The 13,022-nt window shown below is 44.8% G+C and overlaps 1 protein-coding gene across 1 annotated transcript in view; it reads right to left on the bottom strand.

The window, feature by feature from the left end:
* Window positions 1–13,022, bottom strand: part of UBE4B (ubiquitination factor E4B) — a 117,812-nt gene that overhangs the window by 44,780 nt on the left and 60,010 nt on the right. Inside the window, exons 3-6 of the mRNA XM_073603541.1 lie at window positions 9,272–9,407; window positions 6,979–7,066; window positions 4,131–4,275; window positions 3,684–3,909 (exon numbers count right to left, since the gene is read on the bottom strand). Coding sequence (XP_073459642.1) covers window positions 3,684–3,909; window positions 4,131–4,275; window positions 6,979–7,066; window positions 9,272–9,407 — 595 coding nt within the window. The remainder of the gene's footprint in view (window positions 1–3,683; window positions 3,910–4,130; window positions 4,276–6,978; window positions 7,067–9,271; window positions 9,408–13,022) is intronic.

Here is a 13,022-nt window from a genome sequence, read left to right as displayed (position 1 = left end):
TTTGTAAACGTTGAAAACAGATGCTAACAGGAGGGCTGATTGCCACTTTCAAAAGGCTGCTAGCAGGCTTGAGCACTACCTGAAGCTTGGTAAAAGCCTGCCGAAGCCTGGTAGCAGCTTGCTTAAAGTGGCAATCAGCACTCTCATTAAGATCTGTGTATAACATTTCCAAACAGGAGCTGAAGGGCACTTTAAAAAGGTTTCAACAAAGCTTGTTGAAAGCTCTGCAAAATCGTTCTGTTCTCGCTGCTCTTATATACGCGGAAGCCTGTGTGAAACAGGCCTTGTGGCCAGGTCACATAAGAACGCAATCTAGGAAACCCGTATTAACGTGTTAACGACACCCCAAACGCAGGTCACAAATGTAGTGCGTTTGCATGCACCGGATCACGCTACTTGCATGCACTACTTTTGGTGCAGTCCGGTATGATTTTATCCTATTCAAATTAATGGGCTGAGATCATACTGCACCTGGATCAAATATGTACTGCGCAGGAATGCACAGTGCATACCTGTGCAATTCCTGGTGTGAACTGTCTCTAAACAAGAAAAAAAAATAAAAAGTTGGGCTGAAAGGCTACAATGTAATGGAATTCTTGTCACAAGGCACTGATGGAAGCTGCCATGCTCTTACACTCCCAGGCAGCATAGTAGTACCAGGGTAGTGACAATGGGGCTATTTTGTTTTCCTACAACCAACATTTGTAACACTGAGGGGATTATGTTAATGCTTGAAGTGCCACTCCAGAAAACAGCCTAATAACTGAATGTGCAAAGTTTTACCTGGCAAAAGACTTGCAACTGTGCTAAGCCACTTTTGTAATATCCTGACATCCATCAGTCAGGATAATCCCTCTGCTACTTCTTGGTTCAGTATTACAGCTTCCTGGGTTAGCTTTATTGCATTCTAGGTCAGCTCACTGCTCACTCATGGAGGTGATGATGCGGATGTCATTATACAAGGTATAGGCTGGAGGCAGAAAGGTGACACAGGAAGCTGAATTGCTGAACCAGAAGGAAAAAAATGGTTTTATCAGGAACTAAAAGTGACACCGTCACCCGCCAAGCTGTGCAGTGCGCACACCTTCACCCGCCAAGCTGTGCAGTGCGCACACCGTCACCCGCCAAGCTGTGCGCACCCCGTCACCCGCCAAGCTGTGCAGTGCGCACCCCGTCACCCGCCAAGCTGTGCAGTGCGCACCCCGTCACCCGCCAAGCTGTGCAGTGCGCACCCCGTCACCCGCCAAGCTGTGCAGTGCGCACCCCGTCACCCGCCAAGCTGTGCAGTGCGCACACCACAAGACTGACTTGCAAATTCTCTGGCAAGTAAAATAGTAAACATAGGTTTTTCAACTGTGTATTTAGCTTCACGTTGGAACTTCGGTTTAAAGGGTAACTTCACCTTTACAGAAAAATCCTTAAGGCGAACTTACACAGGACGCCCCCCTCCTCACCCCGCCCCAGTCCCGCTGACCTGGAGCGCGGCGATCACCCACACTGACACATCGGGTCGCCACCTCACCGGTCCAACCTTCCACCGCGGGCGAAGAGGAGAGTAAGCCACAGGAATTTCAAATCCCCGGACCGGTACATCGGCGATGCGATCAGTCAGTGAGAGGGATCGCCGGACTCCAGGTTAGCAGGGGGTGATGGGGAGAGGGTCCAGTGCAAGTTCACCTTACAGATTTTCTGTAAAGGTGAACTTACATTTTAAAGTATATACAAAATCTCCCCTAGTGGGGTCCTTCATCTTACCTTGAAGAGAGCAGGATCCTGAAACAAGCAGCGATTTCTTAACACCTAACAAGCCGTGGGTCACACCTGCTCAATGAGACTTCCTAATTTTATTATGCTGGATAAGGCCCCAAAGGGTGAAACTTTACTATGTTGCTTAGGGTCAGACTTGAGTAACAGAGCCCTGCTTAGCCCTCAGTAAAATTAAAAAGACAGCATGGAGTACGATTCTGCATGACCTTCGAGTGCACCTTGCGGTAAAATTCAAAGTCTGCTTACACTGTCCAGACCCCTTACCCTTCACAAATCATTTACTACCAAGTACGTGTAAAATGTATCAGTAAGGGAAAAAAAAAAAAAAAAAAAAAAAAAAAGAAGATAAGGTTTGTAATGTTCCTCACTCCCATCTTCCATACCTAGGCAAGAATGACATGTTCTTTCCTGCTAGATTCGGGAGACTACAAATCAGCCTAAATGTTGTGAGAAGACGCTATTGCAACGCACTCCCTAGTAATTTTACTAGAAGGACGGTAATGTCATGCCTGGTAATATGGAAGGTAAGGCAAGTATAAGTCCCTTTTTTTACAGTAGGTGATTGGTAAAGGGGAGGTAGGGGGGCTCAGGCAATATGAGAGGACCTTGCATTTTACTGTAAGGTCCACTTGCCTACCGGGCATTTTCACCCCCTTCCTGCCCAGGCCAATTTTCAGCTTTCAGCTCTGTCGCACTTTCACAATTGTACAGTCATGCAGCACTGTACCCATATATAATGTTTTTCACAAAAATAGAGAGATTTCTTTTGGTGGTATTTAATCACCACTGGAGTTTTTAATTTTATTGAAAAATAAATTAAACGACAGAAAACTTTAAAGGAAAAAAAAAAAAGTTTTTAATAGTTATAAAATTTTGCAAATCCGTAATTTTTCTCCTTCACTGACATGCGCTCATAAGCTGCACTGATGAGGCGACACTGGTGGGCGCAGATGAGGCTGCACTGAATGGCACAGATAGGCAGCATTGATAGGGAACACTGAGGAAGCACTGATGGGCACGGATTGGAAGCACTAATGGCCACTGTTGGGGCTGCACTGATAATCAGGACATCTACACCGATAATCAGTGCCCTGATTATCAGTGTAGATGTCCTTTTTACACAAGCCAGTTACCGGCTCTCCTCTCCTTTTGTGGTCAGCATGAGGAAAGGAATACCGATAACCGACATGTGTTTACCTCGTGATCAGCTGTGATTGGACACAGCTGATCACGTGGTAAAGGGCCGCTGTGAATGGCCATTTACTCTGATCCGTGATCTCCACACACACACAGATAATCTGCTACCAATAAGCAGAAATTTACTGCAGGATCCTGGACACTCCTCACACCAACCACACCATCAACCTATTTCACCGGTTTTAAAGTATTTTCAATAAGCATTTGCATTTCAAATTTTAATCAACTGTGTTTTTAAAGGGCAGACATAAAGAATATAAATTGATTACAATTTTTTTTTTTTTTTATACATATGGTAGGGAGGAATTAGGATCCCTGCATTTTTTTTTTTTTTTTTTTATGAGGTCTGTGTCACTGCTAGGCAGATTTATCCCCTTCTATTTGTAAGGCCAAACCTTTAATGAGGACACCTGTTCTGGTGACAGTAGTTGGCGGGACTTTTTGGGACAGGGAGGGAGGGGAATCTCCCAAACAGGACACAGAGAACAAAAAGTATAACAGGGATTTTAACCCTTCTCTACCCCAAAAAAAAAGTTTGGGTTATACTATGCATATAATATAAGGAGAAGAAAGTGCAAAGAGCAACTGTACTGTGGGTAGTTAAGTAGCCTATATCAACCAAGCTTCTGTTTACTATATCCAGATAAGAGATGCAATCTAATTGGTTGCTACAGGTTACAGAATACTGTTCTCTGCCCTTTATTGTTCATTGTACTTGCCTGGATATGGAGCCAGCACCAAATGATCCTGTATTACAGAACATAGGACTGGTGCCAAGACTGGACCCAGAATTCAGAGTCAAAGTCCTTTCAGGCAGTCTTGTTGTTGCGATTGGCTGTGATGTAGCCGTCAGGCTAGCGAACGGATTGTCGTCTTTCGACTGTGTGGACATCATCAAGACTTCCATTAAAATCTGTCCAATTAAGTCCTTAAAATTGGAGAACACTAAAGCAAAAAAAGAGAAAAAAAATAAATAAATAAAAAAAAATTTTACGCAGTTGCTAACTACTTGGTTATCAGGTGCTCCAAATGTAATTTGGTTACTGGGAAACCTTAGCATGAATTACTAATGGATTCTGAACAATATATATATTTTTTTCCCCCCCACACTGTGTTGGAAGACCAAACTTGATAACGAGAATAAAGCATCAACAGGCACTAAATACCTTCTTTAGGGCTCTGTCTGAACTGAGCAGACAAATTTCTCAGGAATATGACATCCCGATCACGATCCTTCCAAGATACCCGGAAAATTTTGCAGACCAGCTGCAGTGACTGCTCCTCCGACACCTCGGAGCCTGAAGACTGTTCCTAGAATACATAAGAAACCTTTCTATTAAAAAAAAAATTCCACAAACAAAATCTGTACAGCAGTGCATTGCAAAAGTAAAATGGCCCAGCAAATAACTAGCACCAGGTCACAGTGCCAAGGCAAGAAAAAAAGTATACATCTCTGACTAGATGATTTTACCCCCTGTAGCTAGTGGTTGCTTCTCTAGCCACTTGTTCCAGCAATTAATTTAGCTCTCTTCCCTTGTCAGTCTGTAATTACAGTACTCAATCTTTAGAGCAGTGTTTCTCAACCTTTTGCGGGGAAGTACCCCTGCAGGTCTAAAAAAAAAATTCCTAAGTACCCCTGTTTTGAGAAAGTAATTTTTATTGTTTTGGTGTGTAATGTCATTACGTGTACAGGGGGTACTGATAATGCGGCACTGATAAATCGGGGCACTGATTTTCATTATAAATGTGCCCGTCACAGGAAAGCCACTTATCGACTTTCCTATTCTCAGACACTGACAGAGCTGAAGAAAGGAAATGCAGATAACCAGCATTTGTTTACATGTGAACAGCTGTGATTGGACACAGCTGATCACTTGTTAAAGAGCCATGGTAAAGGGTCTATCCTGAATGAAATCAGATGGGAGCAATTGACTTCTGATGAAGGAGAACTTCCAGCAGTCAGCATTGGATGGGTATGCAAACTCAGCTACTGGTCCTGAGCCCCCAACAGGTCAGCAGGAATGTGCCCTGATCCCTTGTTCATTCCTACACTCAGCATTCAATCCACAGCTACAAGTCCCATGACACCCTAGCAGCCTGTGTCCGGCTTTGCATGCTGGGATGTGTAGTTCCTGAGCAGGCACAGGGAGATGGGAAGTGACAGGCAGGACTCACATGACCTTTTTTTTCCTGTTAGGGTCCCTTGTTTCTTGCTACCCCGAGTCATGTCTGTAGTGTGCTGGCTATGGGCAGGATTGCACACTGGAGAGAAGATCAGGGAGCTGCAGCAGGCATCATCCAGGCAGGTTCTTCACACATGGCAGGAGATCCGAGGCGTGCTTGAGAGGGGGAGGAGATGATAGATGGGAGGACATGGGGCCTCCTACTGACACTGGTCAGTCAGTCCTGGCCGGGGGAAACACCTTGCGGGCAGCGCAATGGGCTCCATTCCAATGACAGGACCCCGGGCAGCTGCTGCCAGCCTGACGCCGCCCCCCCCCCCCTATGGTACGCCACTGGCTCCCCCCGCCCGGCCAAGTTCATCCCATACTGCCCATAAGTGCTGCGCTACAGCAAGCCACCAGGGACTGTATGTGTACGGGAGGCAGCCGTGTGACAGCACTGGGCATACCCCCTGCCCTTAGTGCACGTACCCCCAGGGGTACGCATACCACGAGTTGACAAACTCTGCTTTACAGGATGATAAGCTTCCAGCCAGTCAGAGTAGAATAGAGACATGTCAATTCCTACAGGCCAGAGCTCTATTATTTGGCTTGGTATAACGAAATAACAAAACAGTACTGGAGTATGGTTAGGTAAATGACCGCCAGACATATTGTCAGCCAACATAATATGCTGGAGACCACTGCTAACCCGGGATTGACCAAACCCAAAACCTGCCTGCCATAGACACCATCTAAGTTATCAGTACAGCAACATTGTCAAGTTTTAGTAGCCTTGTTAGATCGGGATTGACAAATCCTAGGCTCCAGGTCGCTTTGGCGACTAGAAACCGCATCCTGTCGCCTAGGCTACCGTCGGCCCATTCACAGTTGGCACCATTAAGACCCTCCTATCAGCCCCCTCACTGCTGCTGTCCCATGCTCTTATCAGTCTTGTGTAATATCATTCATCGCTGATGTGCTTCTCCAAACACCTTTAGCTCTGCTGCCTACCCACAGGGGGAGGATTTGAGAAAATTGTTGAGAGCGCAATCAGCATAAAAATAATACAGGCGGTCCCCGGGTTACCAACATCTGACTTACAAACAACTCCTACTTACAAATGAAGGGAGACAAGTAGTGAGAGGAAATCTCCCCCTAAGAAGGGAAATTCACTCCTGTAAGAGTTATCATGGGAAAAGGGGTTCTCCAATCTCCACTGAAGCTTTATCACCAATCCTTGTTTCCACAACTCAAAATTTTCAAAATCCAATTGTCACAGGTACAGAAAGTGAGGTGAAATCATCTGAACAGGGACACAGAGAGCAAAACAAAATGTCACAGGGGTGTTAACCCTTCCCTATGCTATCCAAAAAACGTAAAAATATTTTTTTTTGGCTGGAGCTACACTTAAAAAAAAAAAAAAAATGTACCTGTTCCGACTTACCAACAAATTCAACCTAAGAACAAACCTACAGGGGGCCTGTCTTGTTTGTAACCAGGGGACCGCCTGTAATGAGTTTCCCCCTATAAACAGGTTTTTATTGTCATTCTTTCTGGCCAGCCAATCACCCTGACATTACGTCGGGGTGATTGGCTGGCCATCCTGCTGTAAGTTAGGGGGGTTATGGGGAGCAAATGACTTACCTTGCCCTGGGCGCTGACAACCCACGCTACGCTAACAAGAACTGGCTCCTACCTTTTTTAGCTGGCTTCTAGATTCAAAGCAAATTTGTCAAGCCCTGTGTTAGATAGTGAGTAAGACTAAAAAGAAAAACCGGATGTCCAAGTTTAGCCACTCGCTCGCATTAATACGAAATGTGAAGTAAAGCAGAATGGAGCATTGAATCACCTTATCAGTCAGACTTCCTTTCTCCCTGCGGTCATTTTCGTCCACCTCCATGTTCTCAATCCCCGAGTCCACATCTACCTGGGACATGCTGGTGATAAAAACACAAGATGTCAACACAGAAACAACAAATGACAGTCCTGCCAAGGCATTTCCACTTCCAAAGTGAGTGGTTGAGAGCCAGATAAAATTAATGGCGATTTGCAGTGAGGGAACTCATGATCCTTATATGAGTCCATATATGTGACCAAATGAGTTAATTCAAAGAAAGTCTACATTTAAAAGTGAATAATTCCATGATAGTGTCCATCATCCACCACCAGCTGTAGAAACTGCTTACCAGCTCCAGTTGACCCCTTATTACGGGGGGGGGGGGGGTCGGTACACGCCTATGGCTTAAAACCCAGCCAGCGCCTTTCTCCACATCACGTGGTTGATAGTACTCAAGGGATTCGATAGGAATTAGACACTGGAAAGAAACCAAAGGCTCCAGATAGTGTAAAATCCTTTGTCTGACGTCGCCACCTTTTTTATGTCCTGACGGACGGGTTGTTTGGTATGTGCCGACTGACACACCAAAATGTCAGGCTTTTTATTGCTGCCGAGAACTTTCATTTAATAAGCCTAAGAATTTTACACTATCTGGAGCCTTTGGTTTCTCTCCAGTGTCTAATTCCTATCGAATCCCTTGAGTACCATTGGGAGAAGTAGAGTGACCCCGTGATGTGGAGAAAGGCCCCGACTGTGTTTTAAGCCATAGGCGTTTACGGACTCCCTGTAATAAAGGGGTCAACTGGAGCTGGTAAGCTGTTTCTACAGCTGGTGGTGGATTTACTGTGATTCTGTTGGTGATGGATGATGGACACCATCATGGAATTATTCACTTTTAAATGTGGACTTTCTTTGAATTAACTCATTTGGTCACATACATGGACTTTTATATAATTAGCGCAATTTAATTATTTTTCTTATGTTGATTGTGATTGTGCTGCACAAAATGGCTGCTTAAATTTTGCTTGTAGGGACAAATGTTATTTAGTGCAGTTTTTTCACTTTTTTCTAACTCCCTATTGGTCAGTGAGGCACCACACCTCAGTTATTGACCAACAGTGTGGCTTGGGACATAGAGGAATTGTGAGCTGTGTGTGTGTGAGATAGATCTCCCACTAGTCTTGCTACAAAAGGATGTGATAGGCTTTCATTGGAATATAAAGAGAATGTACTCCAAATAATGGAAACAAAGACTTACTCACACAGTATTGCCTGGCTTCTCAGCAGGCCTTGTACAGCATGTCCCATAAAAACTTTTTTAAAAATGCTACAGATTCCACTAAATGTGTGCTGAAGAATTACCAATTCATAAAGTGTTGGTAAACTCATGCAAAATTGTATTCATGTAAATTTTGAATTTCAGCAATAAGGATTGTGACAGGTCTATGTTGATGGGGGGAAAAGATTTACCAAAGCGTGTTTTATAGGAGACGTAAGGCCAAAGCTATTTTGGCCATAATTCTATGGATCACAGGAATACAGGCAGTTATGCACGCCAGTGACCCATTTTTAGCTAAAGTCTGCTGACGTCACTCAGCTGGACCAGGCTCTGGATTGATCTAGACTTCAATGTCAGGATCCACCCAGATGCCCAAACCGGCAGCTGGTTTAGCACGCCACTGACAGCATGAGCCAGCTTGCCCCCACCCCCCTCCACAGCCTTGGCACTCCAGTGAGCACTGGAGGGGCAGAGCACAGAGCTGATGACAGACAGTCATTGCTCTCTGCTCAGAGCAGAGGGAAGAACTGAGCAATCAGCTGCGTTGGATCGCTCGTTTTTTAAATTAGAGGCGGGGGGACAAATACAGCATCGGATCGATGCGGCATTTATACATTTTTTTTTTCCCAACCCCCATACTTCTCTTTAAAGACTCCTATGAAAAAAATAGCACAGCAGCAGTATAATTTATCATTTATTGTCCTTACCAGCTTCACATAATCACCTACCCATTACTTCCCATCTGCTATGTATAGTGAAGATGTCCTGAATAAGCTCCAGGTCGTGAATTGGAGTTTATAAAAGGACTTCAGTCTCTCTCCAGCCTCCATGTGACATGCTGGGCATTTGAACAGCCAGTCACCAGTACTGCAATGTGTACAGAAGGGGAGCCTACCCCCCATTCTCAGAAGTACTGGTTATTTCTCTTACACCTGGTGGCTGAAAGCAGTGGTGGTAAAGTGAAGGCAAGGTAAATATATGAAGCCGGCAATTCTATATACACATAAAACAGGCCAAGAGCGTTACCTTTTCTCACAGGCAACGCTGTCGATGTCCATACTCTGGGACCGGGACAGGGACTGAGACTGAGTTTCAAGGCTGTTTGATGGGGAACTGCTGAGCGAACTGACCCCCTCACTGCTCTGGCTACGATGGGCCACCCCTGTGAAAAACAAAAGAGGGGAAAAAAAATACAAGTAAAAAAAACTGTATTAAAAAGACAAAAAACAGAAAAAAAAAAATAAAAACCTGCGAATTGCGCACAGAACGGTGCTATGACACTTTTAGACATAAAAACATACGAGGATTTTTAGAACAAAAAGTAGACCTAAATGTGCCTTAGCCATTATACAGGCAAAATTCAGCCCACCATCACTAATCTTGTATGCAAAGATACAAAGTACTTTCCAAAGAACAGGCCTGGGCTCAGAACTAGAGAACAGCAGGGCTCATATATAGCTTGCATTTAACAGGCAGAGACTCCTCCACAGTTATGTACCAACACATAACTCATATGATATGTCAGATCTATCCTTGTAATAATCAGATATAATCCATGTTGAAGTAAAGCCCTGGTGCCCAACATGTGGCTTTTTGGTATATTATGTGTGGCCCTCGGGCCTTAGTCTGTAGTGGGAACATTGATTAGGGTAATAGCTAGGGTTGCACTGATACTTTCAGTCTAGTACTCGCAGATACTTTGCAGTGTGATTTGCATCAACACAGATAAAATTGTTGCAATTTGCACACGATTTGAACAGGAATGTGGTGATTCCTATCTCAATTGCATGCTATTTCCCCCACTGTTGCGGTGTGTGTGTATAGAAAGGGAAAAGAGCCATCTAGTGGGCAGTTTATTAAAAATGTTAGAACATATCTGGCCAAATGCAAAATCTGCACAGGTGTCCCAACCTGCCGACGATAGCAAATCACGGCTGCTGGAGGTGCTCACAGGGCTGGAGGAGAAGTTGTGGGATCCCTGTGGGTATAAGGTGGAAGTGATGTCAGCTTGGGGGCAGACCACATCTACATCTCCTCCACCCGTGTGAGAACCTCTGGCGGCCACGATTTCTATGCAGATTTTGCATTTGGCCAGATATGTTTGGAGTACTAACATTTTTAATAACTTGCCCACTATATGTCACATTTCCCTTTCTATACATACATTGGAGCGGTGGGGGAAAATCGCATACGATTCTTGCAGTGCGATTTGCACCCATTTTATAGTGTCACAAATCGCACCGCAAAGTATCGGTTTCGGTATTGGGAGCATTTGTACAAATGCTTGCCATCGGCACCGATGCATCCCTAGTAATAGCATTGCTCTCTACTAGCCTCATGTAACATGCTCCCAGTTTCGTATTATCTTCTGCACCATCTCCCCACCAACAATGTATCCTGTCCACACTCTCTGACCCTCATCTCATCTATACTGTCCTTACATATATTGAACATTATGTGCGGTCCTTTGGGGACCTCAGGGGCTGCATCTGAAGCCCCTTTATCTCACACATTGACAACCACTGTAGTACAGCATCATCACCAATTGGCAGAGGATGTGTTATGCGTTTCATGAAGCAACGTTCACTTCTTCAGACACAAAATCCAGCAATAGGTACCTTTTTTTTTTGCAATAGAATATACATCTCTGAGATATCTACACCGTCCCATGAGCTGGGTGTCCTGATGTGAGCAAGAATGACAGCTGCAATCTCATTGGCTGGAATGGGTAAAGGGCAGATCTTCTTGCTGAGCATTTCTATATTGGCCTCAGCTATTTTCTATATCTGGCTGAAGATATTCTTTACCTTACTAGCCTTATACTGAGGAAAAAATATTTTTGTCTCAGCCCCAAGTGAACAGGACAGATGATTACGCAAGAACCCGAGTGCTGTTGACGATCCAAACTGATTGTAAATTTATTCGAATCAAAGTCACAATTCCCTTAACGCAGAGAGAAGGCTCCTAGCCGCTGATGTAACCGGTGACAGATCAGCAGACATACACAGTACTGACACCTCGGCAGAGGAAGAAGCACAGCTGTGACTGCGGCTTCTACACCCAGGAATGATGGCGGGCACAGCGCCATCCTAAAGTCAGACCCTGGATATTTACAGCTTGTTATACACAAACCTCCTACTTTGTTATTCTCATCTGATAGACACCGTGTGAAAAGATGTCCACTGTAAAAACTGACCTTCAGGTAAAAACAAATGTATTATGACACTGCTGATAAAAGAACCTGAATCTGTTTTTATCAGCATCCTGTAATCCCCTACAAAGCAGATCTCTGCAACTGGGGGATAGCAGGGAAAGCCCTATCAGACAATCCGGCTCTACTGCATTGCACAGCGCTGTACAAACAATGAGAGCTAGAGAGAGCAAAGTGATGACCTCTTCATCCTGCTGCTGCCTATTTTATTGCCTGGCTGGGGCAGGTCTTAGACCAAGTTGTAATACTTAAAGTGGTGTTCCACCCAAAAAAAAAAAAAATGCTTGAATGTGCCTGAAAAAAACATTTGGAAATTTTTTTTTTTTTTTACTCACCTCTAAATGCCTGTTGCTAGGGGGTCCCTCTTAGTCTGCCTCTTTCAGTGCCTGGGCTGGTGACATCACTTCCCCTTGGCACAGGAAGGGCTCAGCTCTGCTCCCTCCCCTCTTGTCAATCATCTGGGACCCATTACAGGTCCCAGGTGACTGAGCGGCCAATCACGGCGCGCGGCGCCGCTCGCGCATGCGCAGTGGGTGCCCGGCTGTGAAGCCACAGCCCCGCGCCCACAGCTGCAATGCCGGCGCCGCCGCCGAACGGAGGGGGAGACTAGCAGGGCTTCAATCCCCCGCATCGCTGGACCCTGGGACAGGTAAGTGTCCAATTAAAAGTCAGCAGCTGCAGTATTTGTAGCTGCTGACTTTTAATTTTTTTTTTTTAATGGGCACTCCCCTTTAAGGCCCATACACACGATAGGACTTTTTGACAACAAACATGCAAATTAGCTGTTTTAAGGCAACATCCGACCGTGTGTACGCTCCATCGGACAAACTTTCCGGCAACAAAAGTCCTATGGTGCAAATTCCTATCGTGTGTACACAAGTCCATAGGACTTTAGTCCAAAGTACAAACACACATGCTCAGAACCAATGCAAAAGATCAGACAACAATACAGACGTTGACCTAAGGGTGGCGGTAAAGAGCTGAAAAACCACGTGATTTGGTGAAAGTTGGCTGAAAAAGTCCTGCCGTGTGTATGCTTAGTTTACGGCCAACGCCCTTTGAACAAAAATCCACAGGAAAGTTTGTACAAAGTCCGATCGTGTGTATGAGGCTTAAGGCTCAGTTCACACCATGAACCGCATATGAAATCGCATTGAAACCATGCCGCATTCCTGATCAATACACATGAGATTCAGTGAGGTGCGATTTGAGTCCATTCATTCATCACACCAATGACTAGTCATCATGGGTTTATGCGTGACATTAACATCTGCCTATACCAAAATGGCTGCTTACACAAAGACATAATGCAGAACAATGCAATGCAAGTCAGTAAAGGATCAGCTGCAGGGTGCCAATAGGAAAAACTGGTAACAAGTGCATTGCCCTCTGCATGCCCATTTGTGCACAGCTTTATAGTTCAAGTGCTAGTAAACCCAGGACTCTGCATTCACTATATCTGGTCTCCCACAGTACACAGAACATGGAAACGCAATCTTTCTTTTTATTAAATATAAACTGCTAAATGCCTTTTCTCATCAGCAGTATATAGCAGTCTTGTGATTT

The sequence above is a fragment of the Aquarana catesbeiana genome, linkage group LG10 (genome assembly GCF_042186555.1).
Source record: "Aquarana catesbeiana isolate 2022-GZ linkage group LG10, ASM4218655v1, whole genome shotgun sequence".
Lineage (NCBI taxonomy): Eukaryota > Metazoa > Chordata > Amphibia > Anura > Ranidae > Aquarana > Aquarana catesbeiana.
This window is presented reverse-complemented; position numbering and strand designations above follow the sequence as displayed.